This window comes from Paramormyrops kingsleyae, chromosome 5, assembly GCF_048594095.1.
Source record: "Paramormyrops kingsleyae isolate MSU_618 chromosome 5, PKINGS_0.4, whole genome shotgun sequence".
NCBI lineage: Eukaryota > Metazoa > Chordata > Actinopteri > Osteoglossiformes > Mormyridae > Paramormyrops > Paramormyrops kingsleyae.
Window position 1 is genome coordinate 8864535 of NC_132801.1, and position 20256 is coordinate 8884790.

The 20256-nt window shown below is 42.1% G+C and overlaps 3 protein-coding genes across 8 annotated transcripts; 2 read left to right on the forward strand and 1 right to left on the reverse strand.

Moving 5' to 3' along the window:
• Window positions 1–139: 139 nt before the first annotated feature.
• Window positions 140–4458, reverse strand: mb (myoglobin). 2 transcript variants are annotated; one of them, XM_023814465.2, is made up of 4 exons: window positions 4300–4458; window positions 2063–2148; window positions 1470–1689; window positions 140–696 (listed from the first exon to the last, which is right to left on the reverse strand). In XM_023814465.2, the coding sequence occupies exons 2-4, from the start codon at window positions 2143–2145 to the stop codon at window positions 556–558; spliced, it is 444 nt and encodes a 147-aa protein (XP_023670233.1). In that variant the 5' UTR covers window positions 2146–2148; window positions 4300–4458; the 3' UTR covers window positions 140–555. The 2 variants fall into 2 exon arrangements, with proteins under 2 accessions (XP_023670233.1, XP_023670234.1); XM_023814466.2 differs by having other exon boundaries at window positions 2063–2145; window positions 4300–4454.
• Window positions 2813–19273, forward strand: serhl (serine hydrolase like). 5 transcript variants are annotated; one of them, XM_072712035.1, is made up of 16 exons: window positions 2813–3164; window positions 3435–3494; window positions 8258–8328; window positions 9205–9348; window positions 9631–9744; window positions 9861–9902; window positions 10064–10083; window positions 10349–10423; window positions 10555–10664; window positions 10938–11017; window positions 13654–13688; window positions 13818–13894; window positions 15053–15140; window positions 15817–15932; window positions 18130–18172; window positions 19070–19166. In XM_072712035.1, the coding sequence occupies exons 3-15, from the start codon at window positions 8268–8270 to the stop codon at window positions 18146–18148; spliced, it is 981 nt and encodes a 326-aa protein (XP_072568136.1). In that variant the 5' UTR covers window positions 2813–3164; window positions 3435–3494; window positions 8258–8267; the 3' UTR covers window positions 18149–18172; window positions 19070–19166. The 5 variants fall into 5 exon arrangements, with proteins under 5 accessions (XP_072568136.1, XP_072568135.1, XP_023670232.1 ...); XM_072712034.1 differs by having other exon boundaries at window positions 2813–3494; XM_023814464.2 differs by lacking the exons at window positions 2813–3164; window positions 3435–3494 and adding an exon at window positions 7896–7950.
• LOC140590839 (small integral membrane protein 45) lies at window positions 19085–19899 on the forward strand. The gene has a single exon (XM_072712036.1). It carries the CDS (start codon window positions 19085–19087, stop codon window positions 19286–19288), a length of 204 nt encoding a protein of 67 aa, XP_072568137.1. The 3' UTR covers window positions 19289–19899.
• The last annotated feature ends 357 nt before the right edge of the window (window positions 19900–20256 follow it).

Consider the following 20256-nt stretch of genomic DNA (forward strand, 5'->3'; position numbering starts at 1 on the left):
AGCGCACTTCCTGTAAACAGCCTCGTTGTTTACTCTGTGGTGAAATGGCTTCATGTCATGGGCCTTAGACAAGACCCTCCATAAATAACAAAGGAGAGGCGCCGATGTGAGGCAGTAAAGACTGACACGGTTTTGCAAATGATGTATATAATTTCCCTTTAATTGTGATCCTCAGAACACAGCAAAAACAAGTTGATTCTTTATGAAAACAGCAATCAAGCTTACATAGCTAGAATCAAGAGGAAAGATTGAGTTAGAAGAAATAGTGAAAGTAATAAATTGTTGTCTATATAAGGCCCCTTTAGAAATGTGAAAGCAAGTCATGTCTCAGTTCAGACCCTCTCTCTCCCCTCTGAGTCTTTCACCCGGAATCATAGCTACTAGCATTAAACATGTTCTTACCAGCTCTTAGTTAATAGCCTTGCAGTACAGTTACCATATAATGTGGTGCCTGAGTCATTTATCATTTATGTCTATTAGACGATTAAGCGCTATTGTAAGTTGCTATTAATTTTCACAAAGTCTGCAAGTCTGTTTATGGTGGGGTTTCTGTCTTTAACCCTGGAAACCGACTTCCTTGTAGACAGAGTCTATATCCGCGATGACCACTCCCATCACGTTCCGCAGGGCCGTTTGTCCAGCCGCATCCATCCCCGCTTTCTCAGCCATCACCTTCGCAAGGACCTCGGTGATCAGCTGAAACGGACCAGCAGAGAGGGGTCAGTGTGGCAGAGACACACACACACACACACACACACGCATGTAGGGTAAACATATCCTTATGGGGACCGCTCATTCATTTCAATGGGAAAAATGCTAATGCTAACTATGACAACCTTAACCCCTACCCTGCCCTAACCATAACCATAAGTAACCAAACAAAAAACAAGAGTTTTTGCATTTTTAGTTTTTTCATAGCAGTCACCGATTTTTATAAAATAGAGTTTTCCCTTATGGGGACCAGGAAACCGGTCCCCATAAGGGAAAAAAAACGGATATTTATCACGTTATGGGGACATTGTGTCCCCATAAGGATAGGTAAACCCACTCACACACACACACACACACACACCACGCCAGCTCACTGGACATGACCTTCACTGTCAGCACTATGCGGAAGATTATAATCAGAGGTGGAGATTTCAGGTCCAGAGAGTACAAATCCAGACCAAGATTTTGTTTCAACCAACCAGTTGAGTATAAAGAGTCACAGACACAGAGTACCCAACTGGGTGGTTGAAACAAAATCATGGTCTGGATTTGTACTCTCTGGACCTGAAATCTCCACCTCTGATTATAATCTTTGTGTCGTCCTTGAGTCAAGTTCTTATTCTCTTACTGCTGTCTACATGGGTATAAAGAGAACATAGCTAAGCGGTGAATCTGTATTGGGATAAAAGTTGTTTCCAATTGGATAAAAATAAATCCTGTGCCACTGTGAGAAGTACCAGCTGTGTATGAGCCCCTACCTTGAAGTTGTTGAGAGCGATTTTGTGTGTCTTGGCATGGTTGGTTGCCAGCGGCTTGAGGATGGGGCCGTGGTTCCCCCTGGCATTCAACAGCTCCCCCAGCTTCTTCAGCACGGTCTCGCCGTGGGCTGCAACTGCCGCGTTGCCGGCCAGCTCGCTTTGTGAAAGCCCAGCGAACTTGGGGAACAGTTTCTGCGTGTCGGGATACTCCTTGAAGAGACTGGAGTGAGATTTACAAAGTTAGCGGCTCCTTTGTTAGTTATCTCTTTGTAAATGGCGGTCAGAGGCAATAAAGCAGCAGGCCAGGTGATATTTACTGATGAAGTACCACGTCTCCGTGAGTAATAATGTTATGGGGGTGGGTGACGGAGATATTGAAGCTGATTCTGGGAAGAAAATGCTTCTTCAGGATAAAGCCTTTAATGACCTCCTCAGCTCCATGATATATAATGGTGTTTAATCTGGTTTGGTCTATTTACAACATACTTATCAGCCAAGAAAAAAAAACCATAAGATCTACATGGAAATATTCTCACTCATGACAAATTTAATGCATGGAAGACAGATTGCCGAGGACCAGTGAACTGACTGACCGGGTCAGAACCTCGCCGCCAACTCCTCTGTAGTCCTTCTCAACGGCGGGCCAGTACTTCAGAATCTGGTCGAAGTCAGACATCTTCTGAAACGAAACAAAACAGACTCATCAGTGTGATTAGGCCTAGCTACTGACCCTCACGCTAGAGGCTCTGTCTGGAAGCGTGTCAGAAAAGCGTAGACTGGAGACGTGGACCAGTCAAACAAAGAAGACAAATTACTTCCTTGAGAGGGTCATTTTTAATATTAATCTTAGTTCATTCTAATTCATTGACACCCCCCCCCCCCCCCCCCCGGCTAGAAACAATAAACAATAGTGAGGCTAAGTAAGTGCTAAGCTTGCCGAGGGTGGGTCTCTCACAGAAGGTCTATACCAGTCAAAGACTAGATGGGTGGCACAGGGTAATAGACAATGTGAGAGGTAAAGCCAGCAGTCATCAGGGTCATTATGAAGTATGATGGATTGAAGGCATGTGGGGACAGCGCACAGTTCTTTGGACTGCACTATGTAACGCCACGTGACTCATTCAGAGCTGAGGTGGGATTCAAACCAGCAGCCCTGCCGGTGGCCAGTGCCAGCATTACCCACTAAATCACTCTTCTGCATTATTTGTAGCCGTTGAATGAAAACAATTAGAATATAAATGAACGTGACAGCTATACCTAGAATATATCAGAGCAACACCACTATATCTATTTCATAATTCCTATAATCCCATAATTTTTTAGTTATTGAGTTAGTTTGTTAGCCTACTCTGTGGTATAACAATAGCAATATGTGACCTTGACCTGCTATATACTATTCAGATAAGTATAAAAGAGTCTCTGTAGTTATTTATATCAGCTGCAGCTCTGACAGTCTGTACAGTGACCTTTCTGCAATGCTAATTATTTCGGGCTCGTTCTTTGAATGCTGACTGCAGTCAGCTGACCTCTACTGTTCGCCCGCTCAGTCAACGCTCGGGAACCGGAGGCGCCCCGGACGAGCTACGCTAACAGACGCGTCGCCTAACCGCGATCTGGCTTCGCCTCATCCCCCTTCACTCAGCAGTCTGACCTTCGCTTCACATCATCTTTACGGCGGAGCTTTGCATCGTGACGGTAATACCTGTAAAAGCATGTTTGTGAGCAGAAAAAATCCGTACTCATCGTTGTTTTGCAAGTATTTGTATCTTGTTAAAACGTTTTTCTCCCACACCGCACCAGTGACTTCGTGGTTAAAGGAGCAACTTCGCTGGTTTAAAAAAAAAATGCGGTTTAAAATTGCAACAGTTTTAAATTGCAAATTGCTACTGAACTCTATTGAGACTTATAACCTGAGATGCCTGGGTAAATGTCCATCTGAGTATAAAACATTTCCTCTTCTTTCAGACCCCTCTTTCTCCGGGTAGGGGAATAGTGCAATCGGATCCTCGTGAGTCTTACACAGAGGTACACTTTCTCTAATGGGTTTCTTCTTTGTGTTTCTTTCAAGCTCATCGTATCCCCTGTTTCGCCGGTCATCGTCTAGATAATGATTTGAAGGATTAAATGATTAATACTTGCATTCGCCTAGGATCTTACATTGCTGAATCATTCATTATAATTAAGCAAATTAAAATTACCCTAATATTGAATTAAAAGTTTCTTTAAAAGCCAGTTGGAATTATTTATACCCAGAACAACTGACGCAGAGTCCCTCGCCTTTAACAATATGTTAAAGGATAACCTTTGAGAATCTTCATTTGTTTGAAGGGGCTTTTGGGTGCATATTTAAACCAGATACTGTCCATCGTTTGAATCAATGCAGTCCCAGAAACCGTCCTAGGTGGTGACTCAGTGACTAACTGTTACATCTCCAGGGTTGGGGGTTCAAATCCCCCCCTGTTCTGTGTTTGAAGCTTGCCTGTTCTTGCTGTGTACAGTTGTGCAGGTATCCTCCTGCAGTTCAAAGGCATGCATTTCAGCAAATTAGTACCCTGTGATAAACTAGCATCCCATTCAGGGTGTGTCCCCCCCTATCTTGTGCCCTATGATGCCCGGGGAGGCTCCTGGCCAACCCTGCAACACTGCACTGGGTAAGTGGTTAGAAAACGGATAGAAAACTTTTCTGTTACATTTAAAAAGCGTGCAGCCGAGTGCATGTCCTCGTTTGCACAAATAACGAACCAAACCACGAAAAATGCAGTCACATGTTAGCACCACAGTAAATCATGCACTTACTCAAAAAATCTATGCAAAATCAATGAAAACGTACCGTACAAGATATTCAGGTGACGTCCCGAGTTAAGTTGTGTGTGAATCGTTTAATGCCTCAGTGTACTGTTCTAAGTCCCAAACCTTACCTTTTATACCCCTCAACTTCACTCATGAATTACAGTCCAACCATCAATCTCTCTCTCTCTCCCCCCTTTTCCTGTCTTAAGAATTAACTCCACCTCTTTTCCTCCCTCCCTGATACTATTACAGCATTGTTCCACACTTTTTTTTTAATGTATTTCTCATACTCGCATCTTATTTTTATATTTGGTTCTTCATTTAAACTACCAGGACTAGTTGCACTCAACTTCAGCACATTGACTCTTGCTTTCAGATTCCAAACTGTACTTTTTGCTTCGAATAGGTTTGCGGTCCAAACATTTTGTCTCGGACTAAATAATTCATCACTTCACTTGCCTCATGTTCTTGGTCACAAAATACCTCACGTACTGCAAAATGGTGAACTTTCCGTGTGTGATTGGTGACACATTCGACAATTGGCAGGTTGTGGCTCATGTGTGGCCAATGACATTGGGGAGTGATTAGAGGTTATCGGTCCAAGGCGAGCCAGACTGCTAGCGTGACCAGGAGGGAATGTTGCCAAAGCATACAAATGAAAAAAAAATGACGAAAATGGTCATAGATAGAGGGAAGATCGTGATGTCCTCGTTTGAGGAGAAAGAGGGAACAGCTTTCAATGGAAGCCTCTTCAGGTTTCCACAAGAGAGGTGAAACTCTATAAAAGGAATTTGCCTCTCTATCTGTATCATTCTCTGGCCTCTCCTTTTGGCCTCACTCTCTTCTGTCTGTTGTTCACTTCGCCTCGCTCTCTCACTTTGCCCAACTGCTGCACGAGTTTGCATGGCTTTTCAGCAGCTGCTCACTTTGTTCCAGTCTTGCTAGTGCATTCGGTGACAGATAAGTTTAGTCCCATACAATTTCCCTCTCGCCTTAGGTTCAAAATTCAAGCTCCAAATGTTAAATAAAATATATATTGGTCTCAGCAGAGCCCAAGCAGTCTGGCTTTTAATCCGCATCTTTGGCAAAGCCATCAAACAAAGTGGAAAATCCGGCTTCAGGGGATAAGCATGTATCAGAACAATGGAGATCAAAGTGTAATTTAAAAAAAGAAAAACACTTTTCTGCTTTTTTTTTTTTTTTTTACAGAAACACTGCAAAACATTTTTACTACAACAGAAAAGTGTATGGTGCATAATTCATTTTTTGAAGTATCTTGGGTTTATTAAGTGGCACAGAATTCCTCTCTCACTGACTTTGCTCTTTTGATATGGACATCAACTCCTACACCGAGCATTATGTTCACCGAGGGGACAAGAATGTCATCGCTAAAACACATGATGGACCAGCCTCATTTTCCTCAAAAATGATGCTTTTTCATCCAAAACCACTTGCAGCAAATAATTTATCTGCAAAGTAAATCATTGCCATTAACGGTTAAACATTGACGGTGGATTTTTGCGTCACATGACTGATCATGGGCTGTATATAACTTGGGGGGAAAAGGGTCCCCCGTCCCAGGGGAGGCTAAACAAAGATATCAGATGCGTAGCCTTTCCACCGCGACAATGTAAGGAAGGGAAGGGTGTGGGGAGACGATAGGGATAAACAGATAGAAAGATAACAGCAGTCCGACGGCATCTAGACAGAGGATCTCAGACAGTCTTTCGGCCTATGCAAAGGGGAAAGGACACTGACCAAAGATAGTGTTTGGCACTATCCAGAAAAACAGACTCTCAGCAATCCCGTTAATAATAACTTTGCTGATGGGAACTTAATGATGCAGCCAAGGTATGCCACTTGGAGTTGGTATCTAGGTGTAGATACAATTATTCCTGGGAGCCCCATCGCAGATACTCAATATGTGTGTGGATTTCGCAGTCTCACTCGAATCATTTAAATGGGAAATACCTTAGCACTATTTCTGCAAAGTATATATGCCGGGTGCATATGTGAACAGTTAAAAAGCCCCCGTGCCTGGAGGAAACCACATACTCCCACTCAGTCATGTGCAGGGGCACGCTCCCAGGCCATTCCATATGTAATTGAGAATGGAGTTTGTTTTAATACAATGTGCTTCCCCCTGGTGGCCATTATGGTGAAACACATCTGAGACGCATGCAGAAATTCTAGGCAGTACTCTGACGTCCCCTGCTGACCTCATCCAGAAATTACAGATAACGAAGGCTTGGTGTTTAATTTGGAAGGCATATGTGTGATTTCAAACCATGGCCTGTTCTTAGAGCCTTGAAGTTGAACATGTGTCAATAGAGAAGGATTCGCCTTCATGGTGACTGCTGACTTAACTGTTGACTTATTCTTAATTCTATTTTTGATTTGATTTGCAGAGTCTAAGGGTCGTTCAGGGTTCATTTCACTACATGTTGTACTTGTATAACCATGTATGTGACAAATAAAGTATCTAGTATCTATCTGATGGTTAACGTGGTTCAATATAAAGATACCCAGAGATGCTAAATTAAATACACCATCTGTAAATGAAATTTGGAATTTCATTACAAATGTAATGTATAAACTCACGCACACCATGCCTCCATTTTCAATATAACTGTTTTCTTGGCAAAGAAAACAGGTGGGTGTGTAATCTAATATAAAAAACAGAAATATTTTAATATTAGATGTACATACTTAAAAAATATAGGGAAGAATGTAGCTCTGCAGGTTATGACTGTGAAATGAAGGTCACTGCTTCAGATCTGCTGATGATGGTACCAGTGGTTTAAACCCCATAGGTAGTGATGTTACTTTGGGCCCTTGAACAAGGCCCTTAACCCCAGTTGCTCCAGAAATACTAGCTGACCTTGTTTTCTTAGCCTCGCTTGTACAATGGTTTGGGCAAAAGCTTCTGTGAAATAAATGTTATGTGAATAAAGACCAAGGACTCTCAAATCAGGGCCTTAATGTAAACATGCAGTATGAATAACTAATGGAGTTTAGCTTTGACTTAATTGCTTGTCCACATTATTTGTTTAAACTCTACCAATCAAAAATGTCGTCATCTCTGTTCCTTCATTTAAGCACTGCTATGTAGTTCAATAAAATATTCATATTAAAATTGTCTTGCAGTCTTCTTATTCTTGTTTCCTTCCCATGAAAGTTATTTTAAAACATGCAGTGATTGTAGGGACTCTGGGGGCCCTAGGCAAAAACAGCTCTATGGGCACCCCTAACTCCCCCTCCCGCGGAATGTAAAATAAACCTTTATTTTACTGTGAAGTGTAAATTTAATAATATTTAAGGAGAATTTAACAAACACACAACCTTTATTTTCACTTTTCTGAAAAACAGAATGCACAAAGCAGTTTTGTCGATGCAATGTACTATATAATCGGCCATCCTTGGGGGCCCCTCATACCTCGGGGGCCCCAGGCCATTGCCTGCCCTGCCTATCCCGCAACTGTGAAAACACCACTTAATACTATTCATGGGACAGATTTTAGTCTATTATAATAAACTCTGTTGTTTTCTTCTTTAGCAAAAGTTTTTTCTTTTTTGCCTTGTGTGAAATGAGGATTGGTTCTCCCGTGTGTCAATCAACCCGCTTTGCTTCAGCGGGGCCCTGATTGGTCGGGGCGCTGTCACGGGGGATCTTTACCGGAAGAAAAATCAGGTAAAGTGTCGAAGGTTGTATCTCCGGAAAATCTGGCAATTACGTAGGATATAGGGGTTAAATAAGTTAATCTGAAAGCGGAATGCGCTGTTTTTCCTGATAACATGTAAGCCTTTTGTGCGACCTAAAGAGCGCCATTGTTTATTTCAATCTCTGTCGTCCCCGGTTTGTTTCAGTAGTTTGACACGTTCAGTCGGCTTTTCCAAAACCGCAGGAATCGCAGTGGATTTCGTCGCCCATACATGCTTATTAGAGTAGCTTCAGTATTAACGTGTAGTGTGCCTCTCTCTCACTTCACTTTTCCCAGGCTGTAAAGGATGATTCCGAGCCTAAGAAGTGTCCGACACTTTTCTACAACAGCGATTATGAAGCAAGTTGGTGAGGAGCTGTCATACACATGGTCGGTCCGATAAGTGACAGGATGACTGTCACAGCACATACGGGGACGGAGTCTCGGGAAGCGCGCGTCTGCCATATGTACCACTACCAACAGTCACAGTTAGAAATGCTTTTCTTTTACCATTTTATACCATTAGCTTTAAACAATAAGTAATGCAAAAGAAAATGAGGTAATGACGTCTCCTTGCGTTATATTATCATTATTATTGTTGCACACCTCTGTATGCGTGGAGTTTTCAGGTTTCCCCCGTGTTTGCCAGTGTTTCCTCCCATGGTGCAGTTAGGTGTGTTCCCTGTGATGCACTGGTGTCCTTACCATGGCCTTCTACTTTATTAGTAGTTGTAGAAGATTCAATCCAATTTATTTTTATATTGCGCCTTTCACAACAGTTACCCCAAGGCACTCTGGGTGTTTTGTGGTACATTACAGCATCATTAAGACAATGGTGGGTTCTTACTGCTATTATTAATAGGGCTCCAAGCACATAGTGCTGCAACCCTATTATATTATTATCATTATTATTATTTATTATTATTATTATTATAACCAGAATGATTTTAGGACAACAGATGGTTAATGTTGTGGTATTCCACCTACGCAGATAAATGTGTTTTCCTGTGCGCAAGTTTCCACAGGTTGAAGTCAGTGAGAAAACATTCATCTTGATAATAGTTAAATTCACCTACCAAACTGAGTGCATTTCCCCCTTATTCCCTTCCTTGGTCAGCAAACCCCCTTTTCTATTAATGAAATGAGATTTGCAATCAGGACCTTTTCATGAAAAACATCCAGCTATTCACATTCATCAGTGTAAGTTTTTCCCTCTTTTAACCTCTTTTTTTTTTATGTAACAGTTTCAGAACTACATGTGTCGGTGCCATGGGGAGAAATCAGGGGCCAAGTCTGGGGTCCTGAACATGGCCGTCCAGTACTGTGCCTGCATGGCTGGGCAGACAATGCTGGGTCCTTCAACACCCTAATTCCACTTCTACCAAGAGGTTCAACTAATTATTATTATTATTATTTATTATGATTTGTATTAGTGGTGGTAGTAATAGCAAGGACAATTTATAACAAAACTACTACTATAATTACATAACATAAAATGTACCACTAAACAGTTTTAATGATAGAAACCTTTTTTTATTATTATTTTTTTAAAAGTCAGGCTGCTTTTGTTCTAGTTGTGATGCCAAGGTTGTGATGGGGGGGGGGGATTGTGGGCACAGTACTATGCCCGTTTTATGCCATCTGCCTGTGCTGCCCCTCGTCCCCATCAGACTGGAGGTGCGTGGCTGTGGATTTGGTCGGGCATGGACTGTCTAGCCACAGGCCGGCGGGCGTCCTCTACACCTTCCCCGCGTACGTGTACGACGTGCGGCAGGTCGTCGAAGGTACGAGCCGACGAGCCATGCCCCCCCCCCCCCTGCCATTTTGCATCTCATGGTGTGATGTGGAATCGGCACTGCTTATTTAGGGGTAACTCCTGTGGATCCCGCTGTCGTTTCAGCTCTGCAGTGGAAACGCTTCTCCATAATTGGACACAGCATGGGTAAGTGTTTACAGTGTGTTCATGTAAACCAGAATGCCTCCCCTCATCTGTTTCTCCTCATCCTTGTCTTTTTTGTCTTTGAATGTTGGTCCCATGGCTTCTGTTGCCCTCTTTCTCCATCTTTGGAGCAACTCCATTAATCATCTCCTTTTATTTTACAGGAGGCAACATTGCTGGTTTGGTGAGACTTCCCTTTGGTTTGGTTGCCCTCCTTCATCTGTCATGGTTTATCAGGCCCTGGATATTCCACTTATTCAATCAAGGCAACAAGTAGCATGTCAGAATCTTTCCTGTGTGCTGGGTTCATAATTATTAACAGTCGCAGCTCTTAGTCATGCTGGGGCCGCTTGGCCAGCATGGAAAATACTGGGAGGTCCGTTGTGCGTAAGAAATTAACCCAAGCTGCTTGGTCTGAGCCTGACGGGATTAAATGTGTTTAATTGCAGTTCAGCGCGTTATATCCTGAGATGGTGGAATCTGTCGTGTTCCTGGACTCGTTTGGCTTCCTCCCTGCTGAGCTGGTACGGCTGTGGAGCCCCTTACTGTGTATTCGGTGGGCATCGTGGGTACTGACATCTTTCCTGAATCTCTAGTGTTGTATCTCAGATGTCTCTCTCTCTCTCTATCTCTGTCTCTCTTTCTCTCTCTCCAGAAAGAGATGGCAGGACTTGCAAGAAAAGGGATCGAGGAGATGATTGAGTTTGAAAAAAAGAAAGATGAGAAGAGAGAACGGCTTTACACTTATGAGAAAGCAGTAGAAAGGTTATTTCTGACCTTCTAATTGGGTGACGTAAGCTAGGCGCTTTGGTCGTCTCTCAGCACAGAGCTGTGTTTCACCTAGAATGAATAAATCCACCCTGAGTTTCCTCTGTAAAATATGTGAGAAATTCTGAAGACTTTTATCATCAGTGTCCCAAAAGTCATTAAATTTCAGCCCATAGTCTTGCTCTGTTTTAGTAGCGTTCTCTCTCTCTGCTGCTTTACATCTCACTGGTAAAACGATGCAGACTAAAACTTCCACTGTCTCTGTCTCAGGTTGATGGCAGCCAATCCGTCTTTGTCTGAGAAATCTGTTCACATCCTTTTGGAGAGAGGCAGCACGCAAGTTGACGGAGGTCAGCCCCAATCCCTCTGCTCTGCTTTCCCTTAATACATAGACTTGTTTCCTTTAATGGCTGTCAGCAGCGCCCAGATGAGTCTAACACTGGTACTTAGAGATGCTGTTACATCTGAATTGCTTCTGCTTCTCCTGCCCTGTAAGTGGCACATGGGATCGAGAGGCATCTCAAAGGTTTATGGCTGAAAATAGGGCTTTCATATACAACAAATGATGTCATTACGTAAGGTGCAAGACATAGGTTGTGTTGTTTAAATTGAACTGAGTTGTATTGTCTCCTGTGATGGACTAGCATCCAGTCTGAGGCATGTCTGTCCTTGTGCCCTTTGCTCCCTGTAATAGGCTGCAATCTCGCCGTGATTTTGTATTGGATATGGTGATCGAAGATAGATTTGCATTGCTTTCCAAAGTTAGATAAGCGGTAATGATGGTATAATTACAACAATATAAGAACGATATAATGACGATATAATAATGTTTTGGATAAGCGGTAATGGAAGATGGATTTGCATTGCTTTACAAAATTGACTGTTGAGTAGAGGGTTTCTCTGCGGTACTTGATTTGGCTAATCTGGGAGTTTAAGATTAATCCACTTTAAATATATATTTAATAAGTTTCTTTTTATTGAGAAGTAGAAAACCAAACACAAGCATTTGTAAAATATGCATTTTTTATTTCCCTCCCTGACCCCATTCACAAATCAGTGCATCATGTTCTGTCCAGCTTAAGGGATAAACGAAAACAACCTTGGCATAACTAACTAACGTCCGTCCGTTTTTCAAACTCAATCATTTTTCAAACTCAACCATCCGTCTGTCCGTCACTGACTGTCACTGCTGGCCAATGTATTAAAAAGTCAGATAATACTAATATTACTAAATGATCATAAATAATTCTTTGTCTGTCCTTCTGTCGGCTCTTCATTTAGACATGAGAAGGCCTGAAAGTATTGAATGGCATTTATGAAATGGAGCACTTACTCCACCTGCTGGCCAATTTATTAAAACATTCAAAATACTGCATTGTGCACTGGCTGACTTATAAATGAAGTCAAATGGCAGTAAAATGAAGGGAAATTAATATGGACTCCGTTGAAGGGGAAAGTGACAATTCTTTGATGGTTTTACAAACAATAAGGACATTTCAGCTGAATTAGCTAAAAGGGTAAAAAAAAGGATTTTGACAAATTCAGAGAAATGATTAAAATGTTAATTGCATTGGTTTTGCAGGTTTAGAGACACATTTTACATTGCTGTAGCGCCCTCTATTGGCTGATCAGCGTCAAATTTGTAAGACCCTTCCCAAGTACCGTCCTACAATGCATATTTAAGTTTGGTGCTTATTGGCCAAAGCCGGAGGAGATATGGCTGTCTGATAGCAATGGGCGTGGCAGAGGTGTGGTCTGGGTTTGGCTGGTGGCCGTACCTTACTGAAAGTTTAAGATTTTTTAAATAATTATTTACGAGGACTCTCTGCTGACTCGAATGATACCAGAATTATATATGGTGGGTGAAAATCCTAAAACGAGTTTGAAAAAAAACTGTTTTCAAATAGGCAATAATCGAAAGAGGTAAACCAAGTTCTATAGGTGGTTTGATTTGGCATGCCATCTGGAATTCTCCTGGCAACAAATCTCAACTATAAGGTGGACATTTCAAGAGAAATGGGCAGAAATGCTAAATTTGTGACTGTAGCACCCCCTTCTGGCAGACTTGGGTGTCCTTACCAGGATGGATTGAGGATCTGTAGAGAAATGGATCCTTCAGTTTTGGTTCAGATTGGTTATTGTTAAGCCTGTGAAATGGATGCTTGATTTTGATTGGCTGGTGGTGGCCAGCATTTTATGACTTCTGACTTTTGTAGTATGTCTCTGACCTCAGGCTTGGGCCTAGTACAAATCTCCCAAATTTCACTTGGATTGGCCAAGGAGGTCAGGAGATATTGGCAGTAGGTATTTGTAGCGTCCGCTATTGATGAAATGCGGCCAGCCTTGCACTGTGTCCCCAAAACAATGCTGGGAGATTGGATTTCAAATTTGGTTAGGGTAGGTCAAGGCCTACCCGAGTTATAGCTGTCTGACCAAAATAGGCCAGATTAGGGTAGAGTTTGGATGTGGCTAATGGCCGTGTGGTAGACAAGTGTCAGACTTTTTAAATATTATTATTATATTGCTCGGGTCAGGGGTCTGATTGGTTTGACACCTCATTTGTCTGATTTGGTCAGATGAGGTAGGACAAGTAGCCAAGAGTAGGTTTTTCAAATCATGCAAACTAGTCAAAAATCAGGCGGAAGTTGTTTTTCACTGGCAAATTTGTAGGGAATGGCTGCCTGTATCTGCAGAAAAAAAAAGAATTTTGACTCTAGGACTAACGGGTCAGGAGATATCGGCCAAAACGTATGGTCACTGTCTGACTGGTTGGATGATCTGAGTTGTGGGTAGGAATTGACAATAGTGTCCAAGGTGATACGTGCTTTAGACCCCAATAAAACAAATAAAGGAAGGACAGTAAACAATTTTAATAAATATATTTAGCTAAATTGGATCATTGAGCTCATGAGCTCTTAGGCTGGCATTCAAACTTACCAATGGTCACTATGGTACTGCATTAAATGCCCCCTCTTTTTCCCTATAGGTGTGGTTTTCAACAGAGATTTTAGAATCAACCTGGTGAGTGTTGGCTGTATTTTATCCTCCCCTGGAGTCTGCAGATTGTAGTCCAATAGTCACTCCATCATGTCTAATACAAGTCATGTTGATGTCGTTCTCTGTCTTTCTCTCACTTTTCCTCTCCCTCAGACGAACGTTGTTCGCTGCAGCCTAGAGCAGAGCCTGGAGCTTCAGTCCAGAATACAGGCTAAAATTCTTGTTGTCCTGTAAGTCCTAATTCCTGAGTATTACTGTGGGGGGGGGGGAATGCCCTGTTTCCCTGTGTAATCTGGGAAATGGAGTTTCTGATAACCACATGGGCCATAAGCACCATTGATACAGAGTTGTGTATTTTCTGTTTATGTTAATCATTAGAATATAAAAAGTTGGTCAGTTTTGTTTCATGTATTCGACAAAGTGCTTCTCCCGTTACTTGAATGGTTTTCAGCTGCTGTAAGACCTGTATCAGAGGAGTAGTAACGTTTGTTTTTTGAGCATGTAAATAATGGAGTGGACGCTGGGGGCCACATGGTTGTTTTACTGTGATTTGTAACCTATGTAGCAGTTTACCATCAATCATTTTTTAGGAGTGCTTAATTGTATTAGATTTCTAAGCATAAAGAACGACATTCCAGTGTAAGATTCCCCATGCACAGGCCAGCAATAAGGAGGCTGCTTCCTGTCTCCATTCTCTAGGTGATGGATTCGTAGCCTTTGGAGGTTTTTTGTGAATAATTGTGTTAAGTAATGGGTCACAAATGTGCTGTCAATCATTCGTTTGAAAGCTGTTTTGTGCAGTAAAAATAGTTGTTCCTGTGATTGCTCTTTAATGATTACTTTAATGATTGAACAATGAGATACTGTGATTTTTGTCTCGTGTGCACGTTGACCAGATTCGTGATTTTGTCACTCAAGCCTGAGTTATTTATAGCACCTGCCGTATCCAGTGATTTGGTTCTCTTGATGTTTATCTGACCTCAACTGATTAGTGTGAACTGGGAAAAACATTTGTTTGTGATTTAGGCATGCTTCCACATCACATCACGTTACAGTCATTAATGAAACCACATCATCACAGTACTTCTTACAAATAAGGAAAACATCAGTTAGTCTAGCTTTTTATTAGCATAAGTATTTATCAGCTTGTTCTTCTATATGTACTTTGATGTGACACGTTTGTTTAGGATTCAGTTTTGTAGATGGAGAAGTTGTACATGCCCACTGTATGATAACTCCCACGCATCAAATATAAATCCCAAAACATGTTCTGACTGTTATTAGTGTCACAAGGTAGAAACAAAGGTTTCAACTGGTCTTATCCTTAGGAATTAGCTAGTTTTTCACATTTTGGAAATGAAGAGATTTTTAAAGCACATTCTTTCCAGGGCAGAGGATGGACTTATCAAGATACCGTCTAAGCCGGAGCAGAAGAGATACTTCTCTACCCTGCTGGATGGCTTTAAAGGCCTCGGGGTAAGTGTCTACATCGACATGCACAGCTAGGGGAACACCATACACACACACACACGCATGTATATAGTCATATCTTTGTGGGGACTTCTCATTAATTTCTGTGGGCATAATCCTAATCCCAGCTATGACACCCTTAACCCCTACCAGCCCTAACCTTAACCATAAGTAACCAAACAGAATATAAGATTTTTAGCTTTTTATTTTTTTGATCGCAGTCACAGATTTTTATAAAATTGAATTTCTGCTTGTGGGGTCTGAAAAAATGTGGGCCCACAATGTCAAAATAACAGGTTTCTATTACATTGTGGGGACATTTAGTCATCACAATGTAGTACATACATCACACACACACACACTCTTGGACAAGCACAAATGCTCAAAAAAAGGAAAGACATGGGACACAACCAAGGTATGATGAATGGGAGGCCTACTGACACAGTGTCAGTGACACAGGCCTACTGACACAGTGTCAGTGACACAGGCCTACTGACACAGTGTCAGTGTCACAGGTCTACTGACAGAGGCACAAGCAACGTAGCGATAGCCCAGCTAAGACAGATCACAGTGAGTTAGGGGGTTGATAGCTAGTTTGTAAATAGATCATCTTTACTTTTCTTTTCTCTCCTCCCGTGAGCATATCAGCCACTGGCATAAACGACCCACCTCTCCTCTGCAGGGCCGCCAGTTGACGGTGCCAGGGAACCATCATGTTCATCTGAATAAACCCGAAACTGTGGCCTCCATCCTCACCGATTTCCTGGAGGGCAGAGCCTCAGACTTGGCTGCCAAACTGTAAGAGTCAGTGTGGTAGAAAAATTATAAATCAACCTCTGATAACACAGAGAGGCTCTTAGAATAAAAGTCTGGACCTCTTAGTTTGGTGAGTAAAGAAAATCTCTTTTACGCCAGCGAGTTCAGCAAAGCGCTCCCATCACACTCTGGCACTCGGTACCAAGTCACACCCGGCACACAGAGCAACCAGTAGATAAACCATAACTCCCAGGACTTCTAAGTCCTGTTACTTATCCCAGTATATCTCAGATCCAACAAATGAATCCCCAGACACTTTTGTGCTGTATTAGTCCTCAGGGCTATTGTCTATTCCATTTAATGTTAGCACCCGCATGCGACAGTGTGGAGCAAAATCAACTCAAGGCATCGTTTTGTCCCACTGGGGATACTGCACCCGGCAGACCCCACACCCTTTACCACATACACATTCTCCAAGACCCACACACCCTATCAACATACACCTTTATACTCCCGTGGGACCGAGAGTGGGCCAAACCCCGAACAGTGACTCAGCCCAGTGCCAGGGGTCTACAACAGCGCCTGTCTCTTCTTGCCTACGGCCTAAAACATAACAGACCCAATATGCCTCCCCTCCCGGGCCTACTAATGTCCAATTTTACTTCCGCATCAGGACCTCAGTCACTGGCACAGACATCGTTCTGCTTCAGTTGCATTAACACACTGGTTCATCACTGGGGAACTTCCCCACCAACCCTCACCTAACTTCAAGGAATGGATCCACAAAACCATGTCAGAATTAACAGCAAACATAATCTGGAACTCTGGGATCGTCGTCGTGTTTTTATAAAGGCACGTTAATTTTGAAGGGGCTTTTCTAAAATTATTGTCTAGCTGGGGTGGGGGTGAGCGAAACTGCGTACACTTAGCGAATCACTGTATTGCTGCTGCTACTGCAGACTGTAAAAGTTTAACATTAACTGACACTTTTCAGGTATTGGTGCATTTATGTGGTATCAATTTTGGGAGTTGTGAAAATTACTATTGTGAAAATTTTAATGTTTGACTAACATTTTGAGTCAAAGCAAAGATGAAATCTGTTTTAAGGTATTGTATTAATATATGAAGACAGTATTTATCGATCATGTGTGGCATTGTGCCTCTCCGTTACTCCTCTCATTGTGTCTGACTGCCGATGTTGTGGCAAAGAAAATAAAATTCCACCAAACTCACAAAGGTTTTCGGGTGACTCTCTGCTCCCTTCCATCAAGATCCTGAGCTGGTTGATTTGGTTCTGGTGACCATGGATTTGATACGCGAGAGCACAGGTTTTCCTTGTGCCTTCTACCAGCATCCCCCCCCCCCCCCCCAAAATGAACTGAACATCTGCAGTGGGCAGGGTAGGTGTGAGCTCTCCCACCTCAGCTTGGCACAGAAGTACCTCCCCCCAATGTGATCTGGGATTACTCGCGTGTCCGTTACTCCCCCCTTTTAGAGCTGGACTCCCAGTCTGGACAATTTGCCCTCGTTCCACTTTGCTTACTGAAGCGATGAACTCCTTCATCCACTCAAATTATCAATTGAACTGGAAGCGAGTCACACTGGGCACGCAGCCTTATTTTTTGCGAGAGCTTTGACAGAAGTGGTTATATAAATTTTTCTCTCCCCTCTGGGCTCAACATCACCAGGCCGGTCTCCATGGCAACATCTCACCCACCCCTCCCCACTCCTCCTCCCCCTCCCCTTACTTCCAAATGTGATGTCATAAGGCAGAGCAAGCCAAAACGGCTGCAGACTGTCACACGTCAGGGAGATCTCCCTTTGAGTTGTAGTTCTGTAATCTTATGTTGAGGAATCGACGCTGCACTTTGAGTCGCTCGCCTCCGATACCTTTCGGTTACGATAAGAGCGAGGAGGCAAGGCAGCTGAGATCCCCGGTAAGTGAGCGTGTGTGTACTTGTGCAGACCTTTCATTCACAGTGTCATTGGCATGTCTGTGTCGCTGTGGACTGAATGAAGCGTACGTCTTGGTGGTCGCTCACATCCATCCCTGTTTTCCCTAACGAGTCTCCCCAAAGCGTTAATCATTAGCATCTTAGTGTTAGGATGCTGTTCCCTCTATAGGGACCAATGTTTATGTGAATCAGCACTGAATCTGTCCAAAGTAATGTATTCTCTTAGTGATGCAGATGAGCTAATTTGAAATGTTAATGTAAGCATTTCTGTTTTGCACCTCTAGGACTGCTCCGCAAATCTAGAGCAGCTCTACTCCATTCCAGCAGGTAATGAAACGTGTCCTTAAATGTTTTCATTCAGGTGCCTTTTAATATTTAATGCCCTCTGTGGATTCTTTGAGTTGAATTAGAGTGTTACTTGGCTAGACATGTAGAGTATGTCTGTTTGCTTAGGTGATGATATGCAGATCCTTCTTGGAATGATCTTATTACTGTCTGTCCTGGAGGACTGTCAACCTCCTTCTCATTAATTACTGGTTTCTGTTTTAAGATTTTTAAGATAAATTCCTTTGTTCAGAGCAGAATCACCAGCAAGTGGTTGAGAGCACGATTATATGGGACAGTCAAAGAAGTCATTAGTCCTCCTGATTCATCATGTCATTCATCGCATGTGTTTACAGTGTAGCTACCAAACACTGATAGCCTGGTACATTTATGGTCAAAAGATGTTTTTCCATGGCAAAATAGTGTAGTGAATATAGGTATCTTCATTGCTGCGGCAGCGAATTTAGGTAATGGTTTGCATTTTTAGATTATTATCTGAATTAATTTAAATGATTATTTCCTGTCTGTAATTTTTCTAGATTTTATGGTTGCATTGATAATGTACAGTCTCAGTGGCAATAATAGTACTGTGATTTAACAGTTAATTATAATGACTCAAACAGAATTGTATGTTATTTAGAACAGAGGCAGGTAGAGATGATTTAATAGGGTATGTAGTCTAAAAATAGAGGACTCTGTGACCCCCTGAATGTGGAAGTTCTTAATCCTCACTCTATTTAAATTCAAACATTTCTCTCTGGATACTCATGATGTTCTAGCTTGCTGAGGTTGAAGCCTTTATGGTGTCCCCTGTACAGTATGAATGCCCCCGTTTTGTCTCGCTTTGAATTCTTCCATTCCTTGTTCGGCACTTAACTGTTCGTTCCAATTATCTTCCAGCTACTCCCCGGAAACATGCCTTGGCTGTTCCTTGACTGGTTTGTTCCCCTCTACCTGCTTGTGTCAGTCCTAGTTCTGGCGGGGTTTGGAGCTTGCCTGTACTTCCTCGAACCAGGACTGCAGGATGCACACAAGTGGAATGCCCAGGCACCACACCGACGTCCCCTGGTGGCCAATGATGAAAACTACAGCAAAGATGATGATAATGTTCTGATATAATAGTAAAGAAAAATGGCTAAATTTCACACACTGTATCACAACAAATATACTAGATGTTTAATAAACATTTAAGGAAGAATTTGTGTATATATATATTTATATATATATATAAATCCCGTAGTGGTATATTTCCTCTAGTTTTCCTACAGATTCATAAAACACCCACTAAGGTAGAAGGGGGATTAAAACCATCATCCCAGAATACATATCGATTTGACAAAAGAGAAATGATAGATAATATTAAAAATAAGAGCACTTGTGCCAGTCATATTATGCAAAAGTGAAATTTGTGATAAATATGTGTTTATATATTTTTGAATAGACTAGAAAAGCTCGTTTATGTTATCTCACAACTGTGTAGGGTTAGCAATGCTGACAGCAAAGCCAGATGGTACACAGCTTGCCGTCTCTGTAACACAGCTTTCTAGATGAGTAATGCAACACACAGCCATGTACATTGGAAGTTAATGCTGTGTTCTTGACTTTTAACTTTGTATTAAAAGATATTGCAAGATTTATGTATTTCAAAGTGAAAAAGTGTTCTGGATCACAATGTTGTACTAAAGTTGAAGACACAATGCAGATATACAAATAAAATCCAAATTATTTTATCACCGACACAAGTATGCCTATTTTTAGCAGAATGATGAAACGGTATTGTTGCTTTTCTGTTGAAGACTTGTCCCAGGTTAGGTTTTTAAGCTTTGCAAAGCCTTACCAAAATTTCATGCCTTTTCTGATTACACTTTGAGGCAAATCCTCTGTACTGTTTCTGTGCTCTTGGGACACCCTAAAGATCACAGAAGGAATTGAAATCTGTTAGTGCTGTGATCAAATTTGGTAAAACGATCCTTTAATGAAAGGGAAGGAGTCCAAGGACAGGTGCATACAAGGACCACAGATACATATACCAGGGGTCGTCCTAAAATTAACTCTCTATATCAAACCAAGAGCAGCTGCTATGATAG

Bases quoted from the DNA above. Each gene is read 5' to 3' on its own strand.
- mb (XM_023814465.2), bottom strand. From the start codon at position 2,145: ATGTCTGACTTCGACCAGATTCTGAAGTACTGGCCCGCCGTTGAGAAG. The intron at 1,690-2,062 runs GTCAGTCAGTTC...ATCTCACTCCAG, and splicing joins GGCGGCGAGGTTCTGACCCG to TCTCTTCAAGGAGTATCCCG. The intron at 697-1,469 runs GTAGGGGCTCAT...GGTCCGTTTCAG, and splicing joins TCGCTCTCAACAACTTCAAG to CTGATCACCGAGGTCCTTGC.
- serhl (XM_072712034.1), top strand. From the start codon at position 8,268: ATGATTCCGAGCCTAAGAAGTGTCCGACACTTTTCTACAACAGCGATT. The intron at 11,018-13,653 runs GTCAGCCCCAAT...TTTTCCCTATAG, and splicing joins CAGCACGCAAGTTGACGGAG to GTGTGGTTTTCAACAGAGAT. The intron at 15,141-15,816 runs GTAAGTGTCTAC...TCTCCTCTGCAG, and splicing joins ATGGCTTTAAAGGCCTCGGG to GGCCGCCAGTTGACGGTGCC.
- LOC140590839 (XM_072712036.1), top strand. From the start codon at position 19,085: ATGCCTTGGCTGTTCCTTGACTGGTTTGTTCCCCTCTACCTGCTTGTG.